At 37.2% G+C, this 20,445-nt stretch overlaps 1 protein-coding gene across 1 annotated transcript; it reads right to left on the bottom strand.

The window, feature by feature from the left end:
* Positions 1-340: 340 nt before the first annotated feature.
* Positions 341-19,145, bottom strand: sgms2a (sphingomyelin synthase 2a). The gene is made up of 6 exons (XM_038278563.1): positions 18,988-19,145; positions 8,968-9,453; positions 6,713-6,830; positions 4,604-4,757; positions 4,178-4,344; positions 341-1,363 (listed from the first exon to the last, which is right to left on the bottom strand). Exons 2-6 carry the CDS (start codon positions 9,414-9,416, stop codon positions 1,178-1,180), a joined length of 1,074 nt encoding a protein of 357 aa, XP_038134491.1. The 5' UTR covers positions 9,417-9,453; positions 18,988-19,145; the 3' UTR covers positions 341-1,177.
* Positions 19,146-20,445: the final 1,300 nt, after the last annotated feature.

Below are 20,445 nucleotides of genomic sequence, written 5' to 3'. Positions count from 1 at the left end.
GCAGTTTACTTTCTCTGCTTGATTCAAAAGTTACAAAAGTTGGCTCGAAGGAGCAGAAAAAGGTCCAGAGAATCAACAGGCACATAAAAAGCAATCGAAGTGTGCAGAGAAGGACCATGTGGCAAGGGGTCTGGTGTGACTGAATCTGCACACATTAAACATTTAAAATGCAAGTGAAGAGTAGTTCACATGCATGTGTTTTATATAAACTATTAATAACAGTACATATTACGCATGTGCCCTTAATCTGACTGTACTTAAAGCACACAATGAGGGAATAGGCTCATCTTAAATAATTTTTTATCTTAAATGTGAACCGATTGATGAGAAAAACCCAGCACACATTTAAAGCTGTTTGCTTTTATTTCAATACAATATTGAGGCTATAGTTTAGGTACTCGGGCCGCTCAAAGGAATACAAAACAAATGATATCAAAGCACATAAAAATAGACTGCGAGACAGATCATGGCAGCTTTGATGTATCTACACGTTAACACTCTAAGGCACCTCGTGGCTTAAATACACCGATAGTTCAAATACTTAGCATGGATGACACAGATCAAGTACAGCAACAGATCAGACACAGATGTTGTTCTCAAAAACAGACATTTTTTCAGCACTTCATGTTATAAATAAATCACAGAGATTTTCTTTTTTTTCCCTCGAGCTACGGTTAATTGTTTCCACCAATACGGCTGTAGGAGCTATTTCTCTATATTGTTATACTTTTGAATTTTCCTATTGGATGACTTTAGTCACTATTTATTGTCTAATTCTAGTTAGTTAGAATAAACTTGCTTAGTTTAAATTCTTATCTTGCTAAAGATATGGATATTTGGGGTTTAAAGGTAGATCAACATGCAAGTGGGTGGTCATGTAGTTTTCTTCCTGTCTGTCAGCGGTAAGCAGCCAGTCAGGATGGCAGCCATTCAGACAGTCAGGCTGACATGGAGCAACCAGAACAGGAGAGGAAACAAGTAATCCTGCCACATGTTGTTTACCTGCCAACCTGGAGTAAAACCACGTAAACCACAATCCCACGTGCATCAACCCACTATCTATTGTAAGTCACTATTTTTCTGGTTAGGTTTTTCATAGACAAATGCCTACAACGCCTTTTTGGTTTGTGCCAAGGAGGATTAAGGAGCTGCTTGACTGCCGCCTCGGCAGGTCCGGTCACTCTTCTCGTGAGCTCTGCACCATGGAGTAGGTCTTGCAGGGGTTCTTGAGGCAGGTAGAAGCGAAGGTAATGGGCCAGCTGTAGGAGCACGGCACCGACGTTTGGACGTTCCTCTCAAAGAAGTTAAATATGGGGTTCCACCAGGTGTTGGTGAGGTAGTTGTTGGGCGAGCACTTCAGAGTCTGTCAAAGCCAAATAAAACCAAAACACGTTTAATACACATATTAACCCTCAAGGTAATAAAGTAGCTACGCTCAGTCAAACAGAAACTGAAAATAATGGAAGCTAAGCAACAAATTAGGTCAAACATAATAGTAATAAACACCAGGATGTAAAAAAATTACTCATTCTAATTAAATATAATTAATTAAGGTGTTATTTCTCAAGCTTTTCACGTTCAAACGCTCCACTCTGATGTCATTTAATAAGTGTCTATCACTTATTATCCATTCGATATTTTATTCATACATTTCCAACATGCTATTATTTTTGATCAAGTTCATTGTATTTATTGTTCACCCTCTGATCTTTAGCTTTTTTTATTTTATTGTTTATATTCCAATATTTACAGTTTAATTAGTTGTTGTCATTTTTTAACATAACATTAGAGTTTTAATAATTGAAACCCATAACTTTTATTACTTGAAACTGATGTTTGTCTATTTTACTTTTTCAGCAATATTTAACTATTTATAACTATATAACAACTTTAATGTGTTTTATTTACTCTTGTTAAAAATATTTCACCTCTTTTCTTTCGTCATTTACAATTCATATGATTTATGTTCTGATATTAATCTTGATGAAGTGTGAAGCATTATGACTCATTTTCTCAGAGGAATACATTTCTTTTTTGGGGTAAACTTTCGAAATCTTGAAAGAGTTGGGCTTAAGGTAAGAAACTGTCCAAAGGAAGATTTGCGCAGCTGAGACTTTGGTTTTCACATTTAAACAAAGTACATTAATTAATTATTGTTATGATTCAACCTCAATCATATCTTGAGACAAATTTTCCCCATCAATGATGTTTACAGTAAAAGACAAAGTATTACTTTAACACCTACAGAGTTGAATATAACTCTGTTTCAGATAACATTTGGTCCCACTCCAAATTAGTGTAAAATTTACTCTATAGCCAGTGTCAAATTTTCAGGGTTAGTTTTATTCATTTAAGTGTTAAAATCAGTAAGACCTCTAAGAGACTAGCAGGTGATTAACACCATATAGAGTGAAAGTTACACTGCATGGAAGTCAATTTTTTACTCACTATTAAGTCCAAGACTTAGGGTTACACTCAGTCAGCTGTGTCAAAACTAACCATATTTTTTTACTTAAGTAGAAGTATAGATACTGCAGTTTAAAAGCATTCTGGTAAAAGTTGAAGTATCAAATTGACCTCTTTACTCAAGTAAAAGTGAAAAAGTATGTGCTCCAAAAACTATTTAAAGTATAAAAGTATAAAGTAACCTTTAAAAAAAAAACAGCCCGATGCCACTATATGAACTGAAAGCTCAATTTTTTGACTATTTTGAAAAATTCTTTGAGATAGGGCAAAGGATGAGGGAGGTCTTGTTGGTCTCCGTCTCCCGATACACTCTCGCCTGTGTCCAACCTTTCAGAGATTTCAACATCTTTTTCTGAATCCAGCATTGTATGGCATAGACAATTCACGTTTGCAATTTGAAGAACACCTGCTTGCTTCTGATGATTTCCTTTAGCTAACCAGTGAGTGTTTGCGTTATATGACTCATCATTAGTACAGATCAATGATCTGTATTGGATGGCACACATGATGTGAAATAAATATTTATAAACGTTAAACCGAAGCCAAGAGTAACAAGTAACGTTTGTTTTAAAAAGGAAAAGAAAGTACAGATACTTGTATGAAAATGTAATTAGTAGAAGTCAGAAGTAGGAAGAAAAATAAGTAATGGAGTAAAGTATATAGATAACTAAAAGGGTACTTAAGTACAGTAACAAAGTATTTGTACTTCGTTACTTGACACCTCTGCACTCAGTATAGTTGTAAATACTCAATTTAGAGTAAAATAGGTCGACTTTGAATTTTTAACACCCAATATTTTGGTGTGACCTCTCTTTTCACAGTTAAATTCATAAAGTCGTAGGGAAGTGGCTGTTCCAACCGTGTAATTTCCGAATTCTCCAGAGTGGTGCCCGACTTTACACGAGTGAATAAAGTGAATGTGATTGGTCGTTTATCAAGAGGGCGGGATTGTTGTGGTGGAAGGTTCGCAGGCAAGTCTGGTTGTGGCCGGTTAGTCGGAAGCATCTTGCTAACCAGTTAGCAACTTAGTGCTAGCAGGTTCCCAATGGGAAATTCTATTGGGACCAAGTAGCACTAAATTGGTGACTTAGAAACGACACAGTCAAGGAACGCTATGGACAGCAGAAACATGCAAGAGAAGGAGAGTTTTGTTGATATATGATTGGCTGAATTTAGGTGTTCAGGCTGACGTATAACTAACTGGCCTGCAGAAGATAATGAAAAAAAAAAAGATTTTAAGACAGGTTTTTTTTTTAAATAGAAATTTTCAAAATTTTGTGACAATGTGGTCTGATAAAGAGTACATTTATATACATGTACACATATGTATATATATATATATATATATATATATATATATATATATATATATATATATATATATATATATATATATATATATATATATATAGAGAGAGAGAGAGAGAGAGAGAGAGAGAGAGAGAGAGAGAGAGAGAGAGAGAGAGAGAGAGAGAGAGAGCACAATTCTATACTCCCTTTATGGCTGAGAAATGTAAATAGCTTATTTTTAGAACCATTATAACAGTGTGTTGTTTTCACTGTTACCACTAGAAGGAGCTAATGAACCTTACAATATTGTTGCAGGTGAAGGAGAAGCATTGGTCTAAAAAAAGTTAATAATACAACATTTGGCAACCAATTATTAATCCCAAAGGGTTTAAAATGTGCATTTCTGTTCAGATTTTCGTACCTGTAAGTTAGCCATGGTGTGGTACCACCAGAAGAGACGAGAAGTGATGAAGTAGGCCACGACTACATCCACAGTGTAGTGCTCATGTGCCACCAGGATGCAGAGCACCCCTGCAGCACTCAACAACCAGCACATGAGGTGGTACCACCAGAAGGACTTTGGAGAGTCTTCAGAAGAGGGAAAGAAAGAGAGAAAAACATCTTCAACTTTTCCAGATATTACTGCAAAGGTTACTTTAACCAACCCAGAGGGTTCGATGCTGTGAATAATTAATAATCAAAATAAATATACATCAATCTTGCAGGTTGCATAACAACATTAAAAGCAATGGGTGATCAGAAAGGAAGTGCACAATGCAATTCATTCATTATTAACTTGAAACATCTCATAAATTATTCTGAGAGCAACCCTGCTTTAAGTACTCACACTCTTTGATGAAAAGGTAAGTGAGGGTGAGCATCACAGTGTGTCCGCTGTAGAGGAAGTCTCCGCACAGCAGGTGGGAGTTGGTTATGGAGAGGCCGGCTCCTGAGATGAGCTGCAGAACACGTTGGATCTTGGCCTGCGTGTCTCCCTGAAGCTGGATAGGAGAGAGGTTAAAAAATGGGGGAATTAGCACTTGATTAGCAGAATCAGTAAGATTTACTGCTACTGTCAAATTGCTTCAGCAGAAAACCTTGCTAAAGCATCTTCATGCTAAAGCCATGCCATGGGGGCATGGGATCAGAGATTGCATGAATGATTGAAGAATAAATTTGACTTTTAAAAATCTAATACCAAGAACAGCCAGGAGATGGCAAAACTGCATCTACTGTATATCTAGCAGACATGGGCAATATGGAGTCAACAAGTCATCTCCATGTCATGTATTTGTTCTACCCAGCCACTGAAGCAGGTGAGTCCAATCTTCACCGTGAAATAACCTGTGCAGATTAGACTCACCTGGTTAATTGGCTGGGTAGATTAAATACATGACATGGAGATGACTTGTTGACTCCACATTGCCCATGTCTGATATCTACCACTTGCATGAACCACATTTCTGTTGATATCCAGTTTTGCTGCTAAGCGTTCCTGGAGCATAGCGTGCAGACGCAAGAGGCTGGTTCCCTTAACTTTCTATTCCAGCTGATAAATGGCTTACCATCTCGCCCTGTCTCCTCCAGCCATGCCTAGCGCCATTTATTTTTGAGACCTTTATCTATGGTCATGACATCTTCCCCGGAGTTCATGAACTGCATTGCAATTCTGTTCCCTCTATCGTCCTTCTCTCCAAAGAAGTTTAATTTATTTATTTTTTGACTCTACACGTCTCTCCGTTGAATGGAGACGTAAACTGCACTTTCCGTGTAGAACTTCAACACTGTATCACAATCTATCTGGTGACTTGAGCAAGAAACAAGAGGAGGAGGAACACACTTTCCTAAGACCCGTCCCTGTTCTTCTGATTGGCTAATACTGTTAGTTTCAGAACGCTCCTTTTCTACCATCGGCTGACAAACCCAAGGGGGATTTCGATTTTTATTTATTTACCATCAATTTATTTTCGAGTTATTTTTTTTACCCATAGGCAATCGCTACGAGCCGGAAATCCGGCCTCTGGCCGGAAAATACTTTGATCCCTGCAAACAGATTGAAAATGAATTGCTTTTTTGGAACATCTGGCAAAGTACTTCCTTAATTTAATGTTTCTTGTTCTGATGGTAACATTCCGGGAGAGAGTTGCAAAGTTGGGTTGCGGCTCTCTTCTCCTGCAGGAGCTGTTGAAAAACTCTTTCCTGTGTGGACTCAGTTCCTCTTTTACAAACCTATATTTTTTAACCTAACAGGAAGGAATAATCAGAACTCTGGCATCTTGTTATTAACAACTTGTCAGAGCTTAACACTGCAGTGGTGATTCTTCAACAAATTTCCCAGGGTGGGGGCAGAGTTTTTAATGGTGGCACAGGACAAAAGAATGAAACAGACAAGAGCGCATAAAGCTTATCATTTGATATATTAGCTGAGATGCAGAACCAAAGCACCATTCCCGGTTCTGGAGACCTCAGATATCGCATCTGAAAACTGAGATCCTGTCCCAATACCACTGAAACTAAAAGTTCGAAACCTTCACTTTTAAATTATTGTTGAAATAAACTATGAAATTAAAAAATATAATTCCTTTTCTGTCATCATACATGGTTTTAGTCAGTTCAATGCTTCAGTAATAGGGGTCAGGACCGGTTCTATAGTGGTATTTAGAACTACCCATGAAGACAGCTATTCATTTTTTTATTTACACATCCTTGTGTTTTACTGATTTAAATTAATAAAAAAAAAAAATATATAACCAGTCACTTTTTCAAATCCTTCTAGTTTGCCCAGAAGTTCTTGATCATCTCCAACAGCATTGACCATGTTCTCTGACAGTATACAAACTTCCAGAAGATGTATATTAAGCTCCAACTTCCAATCCTCCTAGAGCAGCAAAACCCAGAGCGCTTTCCATCTCCTTCCCATTGATCCCAGGAGGTAGATTTTCTGGTTTCCACTCACCTTTGGAGCACAGTTCATGTGCATGCCAGGAACAGGCAGGGTGGTGACGTACATGGTCACACAACGATACAGATACAGGGTGCCGATGAGGAAGAAGAACCGTCTGCATGCTATGGACCTGCAACAAGAAAAACCCAGCTGACTATCGAGTGATGCAGCATCACTGAAAGAAGTGACGATCATTTGGTTGAATTTAAATATTGTGTTTTCCAACACTAAAAATGAGCATTTCTGATTTAAAACCATTAATTTCACTTAACCTAGAGAAAGACATCACTTATATACAAAAATTCTACTGAAACAATAATTTGCCTATAGCTGTAAACATCTAATTCATGTCAAAGGTAACAGGTGACCTCATTAGCTGACCATTTTAAAATGGATGTGGCCAGCTTTGAGACACGCTGAGGAGGGTTTCTGTCACAATTATTCAAGTCTACTCCAAGTTTAAAAAAAAACAATGAACAAAATAAGAAAGCAGGTTTGTAATAAGGATCTAAATATCAAATGGAGGCATTTATAAAATTCCTGAGGACTTTAGGGGTTTGAAGCGGGATAAAAATCAATAATAAAGTCTGCCCTGCTGTTTATGACGACTAGAGGTTCAACTATCTATACATCATGTGTAATCAATCATGTCTCTATTGTCAATAATTTGTGATTTATTTAGTCATCGGAAAAAATAAGCTTTTCCAGTCTTTTCAATTAACTTTTTTTTAACCTAAATTAAATTAGAGAGATCAGTTAACATTATATCATAATTAGAGCTTAGAATAATTATTTAAGTTGGTTTAAAGTAATAAAAAAAATTTAAGTGTTGGGAGTTAAATTTGTCTGCTATTTATTAGAATGGTGTTCACAAAAAACTTCATGCATGTAAAAGAAATAACTGCTGTTATCTGGAAGAAGCAGAGCAGCAAGGCGACATCCTCTGTTTCAATCTTGCAGAATTAGGAATATACCTAAAGTACAAGATTACAAAGAGAGGAATTAGTGAAAAATATATATATATGAAGCCAAAAGAATACTTGTGATATTTAGAAAAATAAACAAATAAATCATAGTTGCATGTTGGTGCAATGGTGTGAAACAGTGTTTCTCCCTGAAATGTTAACAAGCTCTAGATGAGCGTTTCCCATATATTTCAGCCTGAGACCCCAAAAGTAACAATGCAGCAGACTGGTGACCCCCTTAAAATACAGATAATCACTTCACTCTATATTCATTTATCTATATGAAGTGAATTAATGATATCAATTATTGAGTAAATGCATTTTAAAGTCATGTCTAATTAAGTTTAATACATCATTTTAACTATATTTTCAGTTCTTTAATGACTCCTTTAGTTGTTCATTTTACAATTTAACTGTATTTTTAATATTTGAATCATGTATAAGTTAAATAAGTAAATGTTATTTTATGGTCAATTTATTTATGACACATAAGTCACATTTAGTCGTTTATTAAATATATTTTTCCATAACCCTTAGAGATTACATTATAGTGATCTTGAGACCCGGGGGTCTGACACCCCCAATTTGGAAACCTCTGCTTTAAAAAAGGAAAGTTGTCAAAGTTTGAAGAAGTTTGAGGACCATCATATATTACTGGACAATCCAAATGTAATATCAAGATAGTTTTAGCAGGTTTTCACTGTTTTTAAATATTATCTATCTTTTTTGGTGGTTTGGTGGTTGGAAGGCCTTGTTGCCATCACCCTAATCTTTCGCTCACCCCACTTATTTTCAGATATTCCCTTCATTCAGAGGAAACATTAAACACGAAACCTTTTTGAATTTTATGAGACTTAATGGTCAGAACCTGTCTGAATGCATCTTGCATCACAGCCTTTTAAAGAAGGCATTGAATGATTTCACAGATTAAACATGTCCTCCACAGACAATGTGTGTGGATAGAGCTACTATGATGGGAAGGAGGCCTTTCCCATTTAAAGACTTGCAGCACATTATGAGAAGTAAAGCATCAAAATATCAGTAGAAACTTCAAGAAAAGTTGATAAATGGGTTTAAGAAAAGATTGACTTCTGAAAAGCCAACAAAATGGTTACATTTTAACATCATTTTTTGTTAGAATGAATCCTTTGAGATGGCAGTATAATTTTGGACTGAAACAAAATTCTTTATATAGTTTATAAATTTTTACTAAAGGGGTATGAATAATCTTATTTCTCAGTATCTGTATTTTTCTAAATAAGAACAGCTTTCTACCCTTTAGGTAGCAGAGGAGGTTCTCACTTGTATTTAAAGAAGAAGAGCTGGATCAACCAAATGGCCACCAGCACCATCCCATTGATTTCTGTCACTGTAAAAGCCCATTTGACTCTGTCGATGTAGTCGAAGAACTTATCAGGAAGAGGAGGGCTGCTCTCTTTGGGAGGGACACGCTCGTGCACGACTGTAATGACGACTGTGGTCAAAACCAAGTTAAAAACTGCATAAAAGAACGCGATAATTGTTTTCCACCACTCCGTGGGAAGACGGTTGACTTTGGACTCCGGCACAGAGATCTTCACGTAGTCGTTATGGCGAGGGATGCCTTTCCGAAAACTCCTCTTCGCTTCCTCTCCAGCAGAGGCGTGGACAGGGCAGGTTTTGTTTGTGCCAAAAACTGAACCATTTTCCATTCCTGAGTTGAGATTTTGAGGGGAAGATTCTTCAGCATTCCCAAGCGCTGGTGATGCCATGGATGCTTGCTATGTCCACCCAGAGTAGAGTATTAAGCTGCAGAGACACAGGGAGAGACAAGAGGATTAAAATATGGGGTGTGAGGGGTTTTGCGTCCATTTGTTTCTTCAAGGCTGGATTAGTGTAATTCTTTATAATCAGGAAGTCTACAAAACTTAGTTAAAATGGCCTTCACGCTGAAGTCAGAGTTCTGAGGAAAATAAAAGAAAATTCTTGTTCTCTTCTACAATGCAGGTTCTTAGAGCTTCTAAAAGTAGAATAAGAGGCAGATCTTTTAGTTATCAGGCTCCTCTCCTGTGGAACCAACCAGTTTTAGTCAGCGAGGCAGTCACCCTGTCTACTTTTAAGACTAGGCCTAAAACATTTCTTTTTTGATAAAATGTATTGTTTTCGGTTGTGTCGGTTTTCTTGAGCTCTGTCTATAGTTATGCTGCTATAGGCTTAGGCTGCTGGAGGACATAAGGAACACTTTATCTTCCTCTGCTACGATATTCTACTACTCTCCAATTTTGCGTTATTTGGACTAATTTTACTTTTTTCTCGCTGTGACTAGCTGTATCTGCTCTCTTATAATCTTACTTGCTTGGGGCTCATCTGGTCCCCTACGCATGTTTCTTTCCTAGATGAAACCACTGAAGAAGCTACTATTGCCATTACCTTTTTTCTTTTCACTCACATAGAAAGTACTCTTGATCAGTTTTTCTTTGATCCATTAGTGTGTCTGCTCTGTCTTCTCAGATGAGGATTCATTCATTTCACTGGTTCTGCTGAACGTTTTTTTCCCCGCCAAACTGAAATTTCCCCTCTGTTGTTGCTATACGAATGGTGGGTATGACAGATTGCTGCAAAGATAATGGTACAATGTAAAAGCTTGTAGCTTCACGCTCATCCTCAATAAGCTAATTCTGCAAGTCAGTGACTGGAGACTAGATAGAAAATCTTCCCACCAACTAGAATGTATATAATTAACTAAATCTATCTAGTCAGCTACCTATATAATACCATGAGCCGAAACGGTGAATCTTAATTTGCATTTTAATATATTTTAGCAGGTTAATCGTAATTGTTTTATGTTTATAAAATCGCTAAAATGTCCAATTTCCAATGAAAAACTATATTAGTGTGTTTGGAAGTGAACCAGTCTTCATATGCTTCTATGAAATAATTAAACTTCCCTTTTCTTTTATAAATTAGTGTCATTGAAGCAGTTTTGATTCTGGTTGCTTTATGACACCTTAGATGCCACCCAAACAAGCTGCTGTTTTGACTCACACAAGTCTCCAAATGCCTTTAGAGAGAAGCTGAACGTGAGCAACTAAAACGTTTTAAGGTAATGACATGAGAGTGCACTCTAGTGTTGTGGATTTCTATTGTTTCACATCTAAAGGGGCTTTCATGCCTTTAAAAGCCTCTGTAATGGTTTGAGGAGCATTGTTTTCAGCACTGAAATGCATCAAAATAAATCTCCTCTGGGATAGTCCCAAGATGGCCTTGTTACATGCAGGAAAAAGGTAAAATAAAACCATGAAGGGCCGGGTCCTAGAGAGTCCCTGGACATATCAGTTAACCCATAATCAGTTCTTTGGAAAATATATCAGTGGAAAAAAATAGGCAGTGGCGCCAATTCAGGCCGTGTTATGTAAGTAACAAGAGGATTCAAAACATTTTGCTCTATAGCAACATTGTGAATGAAAGTAATTGAAATATGGATTAGAAGAAATATCAAACCTATGTTAAAGCCTTATATTTAAATAAAATCAAACAAAAAGCAATCAGTGACATAAATTATACTATATCAATGTTCGATTCAACCATCATCTAAATGTTGATCTGAACGTACATTTGTGTTGACTTTATATTGAATCAAAGTGAAGGAATCAATGTTGATTCATGTTCTGTAAGGGTTTGGTTGAGGTTTTGAGGTCCCAGAGGCAGAAGTGCGTTTTTGTAGTTTTAATGGAGTTCTCAAAAGGTAAAGACGGGGAAAGACGAAATACCAGCACCGAGGAACTGCAGAGGGAGAGTATATATAGGAGACAGAACACAGACAGGACTAATGAGCTGATTGGGAGCAGGTGTGAACAGAGGATTCTAGAAGGAGCTAGGGAAAAGGCGACCAACACAAGAGGGCAGCAGAGGGTAAGCAGGAATAACCTAAGAACTCACATATATCCAGAAAACACAACAAAATAGGAATTAGACCAATAAAACTAGAAAACAAAGAAAAAGATGGACCAAAGTGAAACGGAACACTCAAAAGAAAACTTAACAGAACCAAGATCCTTACATGTTCATTGGATATTAAATATTAACAGCCCAATGCAGCCCATTAGAAAAGCTTCGCTTTTCACTGATGCGTTTCTCTTAATAGGTCATATCTTTACAGGTTTATTCATTTACTTCTAGGGTTAAACAAACATTACTGCTGGCCGATATTAGGGGTATTATGCTGTTCCAGTTAAAACCGGGATGATTGACTGATGGTTGATAAACCACCAGTTAGAGACCTTAACCAAAAATCCACCTTTTTGACCATAATTCAATATTAAATTAAGTTTTTTTAGTAATTTGGCAGGACATTTTAGGATGGCTCACTCATACTGGGGTTTGACTTATGCTTAATAATAAAACACTCATTGCTCTAAACTTTCTTACTGGGGGTTCTAAGAAACATTCAGGGTTTTTTCCTTTTAGAATAATCCAGTCGGACACAAACCTAAATATCAGTGCCTGGTAACATTTTCTCAACATGTTGCATCACATAAATATCAGATAGGAGGATGTTTTTTGTTAGTCCCACTCTGTTGTAGAATTTATAAATAAGGGCCAATACATTTTATCTTTACAATCATCCCACTGACTGAATATTTCATATTTATTTATCATTTAAGATGAGACAGCGTTTGTTGGCAGCCATAAAAAAACTATAGGAAATGTAACTTTGTTTAGCATAACTTTCCAATACAATTTGCTTAAATAAAAAAGCTGAACATCAGACTAGGTAACAGGTAAACTTGCTCCAAATTATAACAGAACAGCTTTTAACTGCATTTAACACATCAATAGATTTCAAAATGAAAGGCTTTTTTAGACAGTTTTACCAAAAACAAAAAAAAGTGATCATTTCTGTTTATAACTTTTTAAGACAATATAGTACCCCTGTGGCAAAGCTAAAACAACAAATGTTTTTGTTTGGTTTGTTATTAAACTAAAATAATAAGGTAGCACCAATAAATTAGACACCAATAAATATGGGTAATATTAATAAAATCAATATGTGTGAAAATGAAAAGAGAATTTAAATGATATTTTCCGTTGGAAAAAATATAGAAAAGAACAAATATAGAAAAAAAAAACTAAATTTGTATGACACAACCAGAACATCGTCATTTCTTTCCATGTTGCTATTTGTCAAGCGTCCTTTTAACGGTAGCTGTTAGTCTAAGAGCCTAAATTTGAACTTTTATTGTGTTTGTTGAACTTTACAGGCTTCGTCTGCAATTAAGGTTTGGTTTTAATGTTTTACTGTTGACCTATAAAGCAAGTAATGGACAGACTCCTTTAATCTGCCAAACCTCAGACAACCCTATAAACTTGAGGCTTCTGCAGATATACAAACTGAACTACCTATCAAACCATTGTCTAATAGGCTGTAAGAAAAAATCTTTTTTAATCTGTGAATTTTATTGCAGTTTGAAAAAATATTTCTTTGTCATATCATGTTTTATTGCTTTATTTGGATACATTTTACTGTAGGTATGTAGGCTTTCCTGCAACGTCTTGTGTTTTTATCTGTGTAATAATTTCGTACAAATTCTTTGTTTATTTTTATGTTTGTTATAATTATTTGTTTATTGTTTATTATTATTATTATTATTATTTATGCTGCTTTTTGCGTCTCTGCTTCTGTCTCCTTGAACCCCAGTCAGCCTCGGCAGATGGCTGCTCACACTGAGCCTGGTTCTGCTGGAGGTTCCTTCCTGTTAAAAGGGAGTTTTTCCTCTCCACTGTCGCTGCAAGCATGCTTAGTGTGAGGGATTATATTTGAGTCAATGAGTCAATGCAATCAACTGGTTTTCCTTAGATAGAAAACTTTGTATCAATTTGACTGTATGATCTGGTTGAACTGTAAAGTGCCTTGAGATGACATGTGTTGTGAATTTGGCGCTATATAAATAAACTGAATTGAATTGAATTATTCTGTTTTTGATTTATGCTTTATGAAAAGTGGGTCTTCAGTGTGATTTCTCATTATATGGACATTGAGTGGGATGGTAACACATCTCTGGAGCAAAAAAAGTCCTCTCTGGTTTACAGACTCCCATATTGTTTCACCAGAACCTCTGCGGGGATGGGTGGTGTTGGAAAACTGTGCGAAAAAAAAGAAAATCCCACATGGAAACTGGCTGTTGTAATGTAAAAGCTGGCCGGCTGAGCATGTCCAGGCTATTTCTGAAGTCCACCGGTTGTTTTCAGGGCTGTGTTTTACTCTCTGGGAGAACCACGGTTCTTCTTTTTCCCTACTCTATATTTAGTCTTGGTAATAACATGGTGCTCTTGCCGGCCACTAATTTTCATGTTTGCATCGTTGCATCTCTCATCGTCAAAGAGAGTACTAGAAATAAGTTAGGCAAGAGGAGGCCCTGCCCTGTATAAACCAGACACTTCAAGCCATCCATCTTTAGACACATATGTTTATATTTTAGTCTGAACAATCTTATTTAGGCCAAAATAATTATGTTCAAGGCTCAGATCAGATTACCAATGAAGAACACTCATACATATACAAGTGTACCCATTGATTTTTTTATTAATTCATTTGTATGTTTATAGCGAAGGGAAGGAGACTAGAAGCAATTCAGAAAAGAGATGGGTGGATGGATCAGCAGAAATTACCAGCACCAACAACAGGAAGTGGGAAATCAAACAGCTTGGCTGAGTGAGAATAGAGGCATTAATAACAGCAGCACAGTTACTGGTCCTAATCGCAAGAGCAGTGGCGCTGGATTTTAGCTCATTCAGAAGCAGAGGTGAACCCAAGGTGCAAAGAAGAAAAGGTGAAACACACTGGAGCTCTGAGCCACATTTCACCCTCTCTTCTCTTTTACATCTTTCCTCCCGTTGCTGCTCGCAGAACCCTTTCCTCTTCCAGCATCTCTGCCACTATCATCCACTGTAAATTAGACGGCCGTCTCAGGGCAATGAGGCTCCGGTTCTCATATGGGCATGCAGAGTGAAGATGTAAGGCAGATGGAAGATCAATTCGATGTCTAATTTCCATTTTACGGTCCGACTGGGATAATAGTGTAAACGTCTTAATGACGATGGAGATACATGATGCCCTATTATTGTCCTAATTTTGTTTTATAGAGGCCAGGGCAGTAGAAAAAACATGGAATTGTGAAAAAATACATTAAATTCATGAGATAAGAAAATACTTTTGTTATTCTGCTTTCCCATATAAATATAAAATGATAATAATAATGTTATTTTTAATGCACATGTATGTATGTATGTATGTATGTATGTATGTATGTATGTATGCATGTATCATTTAATGCTTTACATATAAGAAAAATCTCAAAGTGCTACAGTTAAAAAGCAGGTAAAAGCAAAAAATTTAAAACTAAACATCATTATAAAGTACATATGAATAAATAGGTCTGTGGCATAATTATAAAAGGTTAACAGCCGTAAGATCTGCTAAAAAGAAATCCCATCAACAGGATTAAAAGTCGAAGCCAAAATGATTCATCCTCCTCAAAGAGCTGGAATTACATCTTTATTCAACTAAGATGTTTCTTGCCATAATGAAATGACAAAAAATATCTCTCAAAAGGAGTAGTCTTAAAAATTAAAAAGCTCCTTTTATATTGTATTGTTGTGGTGGGCGGGGTTACAGCACTAGTGGCTCCTTTTTTGGGGGTATGAGAGAGGGGGAGAGACATGCGGCAATAAACCACAGGCCAGATTGGAACTAGTGTTGCACCGATATCGATACCAGTATCGGTTGGGGCCCCGATCCAGCGCTAAAATGGTGGTATCTTTACTGGCGAGCATCAACAAATAGGGCACGATACCATTTTGAGAGCCGAAAATTTATTCCACTATTGTCACCCATTCCAGGTAGTCATTAACAAGTTCTGCTGGATTCACTTTATATTTCTGGTAGAGAGCAGCTTGAAAAGGCCATGATGGCAATTATTTTACATCCAAGTGGTATGCAGTTCTTCATATATACACACACATCAATTTCAAACAAATGGTATCTATATCGGCCAATACTGCACAGCCAGGTATCAGTATTGGAGCCAACAATTGGCATTGACGCAACACTAATTGGAACCCAGGTCAGCCGCGTCAAGGACTAAAGGCTGATTTATGCTCAGAAACTAGGTCGTCTGCGTGAGTGCAAATGTGCCCCCCCCTTCCGCAGAGATTCTGGTGCACCTCTCCAAAATTGTAGGTGACCGCAGACAGGAGGCCTCTGATTTGTCAAATCCATATCCGCTCTACTCTATGCTTATTTCCTGTTTGGTACCTTACCGGCTTTTTTTGTTTGTATGACCACCATTGTGGAAAACGACTCGTGAACATGGACCAGCTAGAGGAGCATGGGGTGCAAGAACGCTGGGACCATTTTCCCAGCTGGATCCCCGCTCTTTTTTGCCCTCATTTCCCTCCGTTGTCGCACAAACTTGCCCCCACTTCCTCACCTCCTCAGCCGTATCTAGACCCACAGCTAGTTCATGATTGTCCCTCTTGCATTGTGGCATGGGATAACATAGTGCACAAGCTCTGCAACAAGCTCACTGCGACACACTGGTGCGGAAGTATAACCAGCCCTTAAGGCCTCCATACTTGGGTCGTGCTCGCTAACCACTGTGCCACTGAAGCACGCCCGATTTCTGCACACTTCTATCTGATCTTTGGAAAGCCTTTACGATACAACAATAAACAGGCAGAATACAGTAATCCTGTGTGCATTTATCTAATTAAAACTAAATATTCTGGGAAGTGTGGTTTTGTCCTGCTTTGATGGCAAAAGAAGAGGCGTGGTGCTCGGGGTCGGATTCTTTCATCACCCAGGCTGAAATAACTGAGGTGGTCGAAAAACTCCTCAGGGTTGGACGCGGTCCGCACTGAGTACCTTAGAGCTGTGGATGTTTTCAGGCTGTGTTGACTGACACAGTGACGCTGGATTGGCAGCCTGGTGGTTCCACTGGAGGGGAACTGGAGAGTACTTTCCAACCGAGATTCTTCTCTGCATTTACCCAAAGCTTGAATAGGTTCATAATCACCTGGTGACATTGTGTTCTACAGCTGTGTGTCGTCTGCATAGATATGGCAACTTAATGTTGTTGTTGAGGAGGGCATGTAAAAATTGAATAGAAGGGGCCTAAAATGGACCCTTGGGGGACGCCACGTCTTATTTTTGTGGTCTCTGATGAAAGGTTACCTTCTGACATAAAAGTCCTTTTTCTTCAAGAGGGATTTAAACCAGTCCACTGCTCTACCAGAAAGACAGAGCCAGTTTTTAAGTCACTCTAATAAATTGGGGTTGTCATTAGTGTTAAATGCTGCACTAATAATACCTGGACTGTGGTTCTGCAACAGCAGGCATTTATACAGATGTCATTGAACATTTTGACGAGGACAGTCTCTGTACTGTGGTGAACAGAAGCCTGACTGAAAGAACTTGAAGAAAAGGATTAAAAGAAAAACTAAACGGAGAAGTTTACGAGACCCCCCGTTCCCCCAACCCAAATGTTATTAAGGTGTCCCGTAAAACTCTCGCTTACAAATATGATGCATTCTAGAAAAATTTTAAAATAAATAAATTGTTTAATTTTGTTTTTTAACAATGTGTAAGTTTAATAACAAATATTTTTCTGTCGCCTTATAAGAGTTTCTTTTTCTTAACCCCTGAATGTTTAAACATTCTTTAACCACAAGCTTTGTTAAATGTTTTGGGGATTTTACATGACAATCTAAACACAAAGTAGTTCAGAGTGAGGAAGTAGAAGGAAAATAAAGCCTGCTTTTGGAAGGATAGTAAATAAAAACCTGACAGGGTTGTATTCAATCTCCCTGATTCAGTACTTTGTAGAACCACATTTTGTTAAAATTACAGCTGCTAGAGGGCGACGTCTTTTGTGCGATTCTCTGAAACATCTCATGATCAGTCAGACTGGATTTGGAGAGCATTTGCATGGGGGTCATGAAAGTTTTGGTTGATTGGAATTTTTTTTTATATTCCCCTCTGCAATTTTTTACACTAATTGAAATGTCCTTAAATCCACATTAACATGAATTCAACAGACTGTAGTAAACAGATAAATGGAGGCAGAAGATGTCTTTCAGTCATCAATGCACACATTCAGCGACACACAGGAGCTCTTTCAAGCTGGACCCCGTTTCATTCACAACACCTGTCCCATCAACCAGGAATCAGAATCAGAAATACTTTAATAATCCCAGGGAGAAATTACTTTCATTACATGACTACATCTGTAATAGAGTGACTATAGGACCAGGTTGATATAATGCAATTTTATACTATATATATAATTAGGGGGTCTCGCCATCAGTTTGGGGGTCCTTAGATTGGAAATTGTTGTTGACCCCTGCTCTAAGCCTTTCCAAGGTACCAACTAGAAAGGGAACCTCCGCCCCAGCCTCAAGACTTTTATAGCCTTTTTTACAGCTTTTCCTACATACTGCCTAATTGTCCTCCGTTTGGCTCCATCCTTCTCCAAACAAACACTGAAAAAGCTTCACTGCTCAAAAAAAACCATTATCCTAATTTTCTACTGCAATAACTTCCGTTTCACTGTGGGTAAACTGCTTGGGACACACATGCAACACCCTGTCTTATTTATTTTTTAAAGTGAGACCAACAGAGAGAATAGATTTGTTTGCTCATTAGATTCTGCAGAACCATCTTCTCTGAGGGAAGAATTTGTCATTAATGAAACGTGACAAATTTCACAAACTGCAACATAAAAATAATCTCAAAACCACAGTACCACTGACTGTAACAGAAGCTGCTCATTTCTCCTAATAGTTGAGTTTAATTTCAGGGGAGCACTGATGCCTGCCCTGCAGACGCTTTTGAAGTTTACTTTTGGGGTGTAGCTCAGTGACCCCACACAGAGTTAAACACCAGGTTCCAGTTGTGGCTGGGTGGGGCGTCAGCTCCTCCAATTTAGGAGCCTCTAATTAAGGCAAACGCAGTTAAATGTCCTCCTGAGATCTGACAAATTTTAATTAAAGAGAGTACATCCTATATTATCATTCAGCCCTTGTACTTGCATGAATTATTCAGAAAAAGGTGTGGATCTACTGTGCAATTTTAGCCATAAAATCAGACAATATAACTTTTTTATATAAACATTCAACTACATAATAATATGTACACTGATCCCTATGGAGTCTGTAGGGAATCTTGTTTCATTTCAACCTAATTTTCATGAATAATCCCACATTAGCTCATGGTTTAAACAGCTGTATCATAGAACATATGGGCCTGTGTTGTTTCTATAGAGTCCAGAGATTGTAGCATCCTACCTCCCTCTGACGGGCCTCCTCGCAGCTCCTCCTGGAGTTACAGCAGCTGCAGCTCTCTGCTCCTCACTCACAGGCTGGACTGAAGCATCAGGAGACGGTGCTGCTGGCTTTCAGCGCATCGCTCCTCCCTGAAGCCACTAGCATCTTCCCCCAGCCTCCCTCCCCTTTAATTCAGATCCTTCCTCCTGTAATCAACATCCTTCCCTGCATCAGCCTCATGTATCAGGGCCGCTCCTGAAAGGTAGCAGCTGTGTGCTATAAAGCCTGCTGGGAAAAGCTGAGCATTTTTATTTAGAACAAAAACCGGAGGAGAGAGAGAATGTTTAAAAGAAAAAACAAAAAGAAAAAAACATAGCCAGAGATAAAGAAAAATTAAAATTAAAAAATATGGACACAGATTAAACAGTACATTTTTTTAAATATTTTTATTTCTCTTATGTAAGTCAAAAAACAAGTGTTATTTTTAGAATATAATTGACTGTCTAGAATTTTCCTTTCCTAAACAAACGTCAGGTTTTAGATCAGGTGAGCCAATCTTTATGGCAGAGAATTATATCATATAATTTAAGAAATCCCCCTACCAAAAAAAAACAAAAATGATATACATACAGCAGGATTCTACGTTATCTACAAAATTAGACCTGTAGTTTAATCACAAATCATTCCGTCATATATAAATGTCCTTAAATTATTAATGTGCATGAGATTTTTTACTAAAGGATGTAATATTTTATTTCTGAAATCACCATTATCAGCAACAACTTTATTTATAAATAATTTTATCAACAGCCAAAATTGAGACAATTACTTTGCATCAAAAATAATAAAATAAATCCTAGTTTATTTTTTTTTATGGAAATTTGTTAAAAACAAAATAGGGAAAGCCAAATGCAATCCAGAGGTGAAACTTTTTTTTGCTGTTTTTTTTATAGATTTTTTCAAACAAGTTCTTTTTACAAGTTTGTTTTTTTTTTCTTTTAAGGCACCCAGTGTGGCAGTCTGTGGGAGTGGGTTTTGAACTCACAATCTCAGGATTCCAAGTGCAATGGCCTAACAACTAAGCCGCCACTCATGCTGTTAAATCATTTATTTATCTTAATTTTTTTTTTATAAAGTTTGGTAAATAAAGTTTCGCCTTCACCTGTAAGTTTAGTTAAAAAAAAATGATAACAATAGCTTGAAAAAAAATCTAATTAGATCTTAAGACATTTATTTGTCTAAAAGGTTTTATAAAGTTTGGTTTCTGGACTGCATTTTTGTTTTGTTTTTTATTCCCATTTACAAAATGTTTTCTCTGCTTTCAACAAGAATGGAAGGAAATTAACATGCTAACGGCAGTTTTTTTTTAGCCTCTCAGGAGTTATTTCTTAACATTTAAGGCAAAAAGAAACGATGCTACAGATGTATTATAACCTAAACCCCCCAACATGCTGCTACCTCTGTTTCATCATTGGATAA

This window comes from Cyprinodon tularosa, unplaced genomic scaffold, assembly GCF_016077235.1.
Source record: "Cyprinodon tularosa strain WSP-4 unplaced genomic scaffold, ASM1607723v1 ctg142, whole genome shotgun sequence".
Classification (NCBI taxonomy): Eukaryota; Metazoa; Chordata; class Actinopteri; order Cyprinodontiformes; family Cyprinodontidae; genus Cyprinodon; species Cyprinodon tularosa.
The sequence above is the reverse complement of the archived record's forward strand: the minus strand, read 5'-3'. Positions and strand labels throughout refer to the sequence as shown.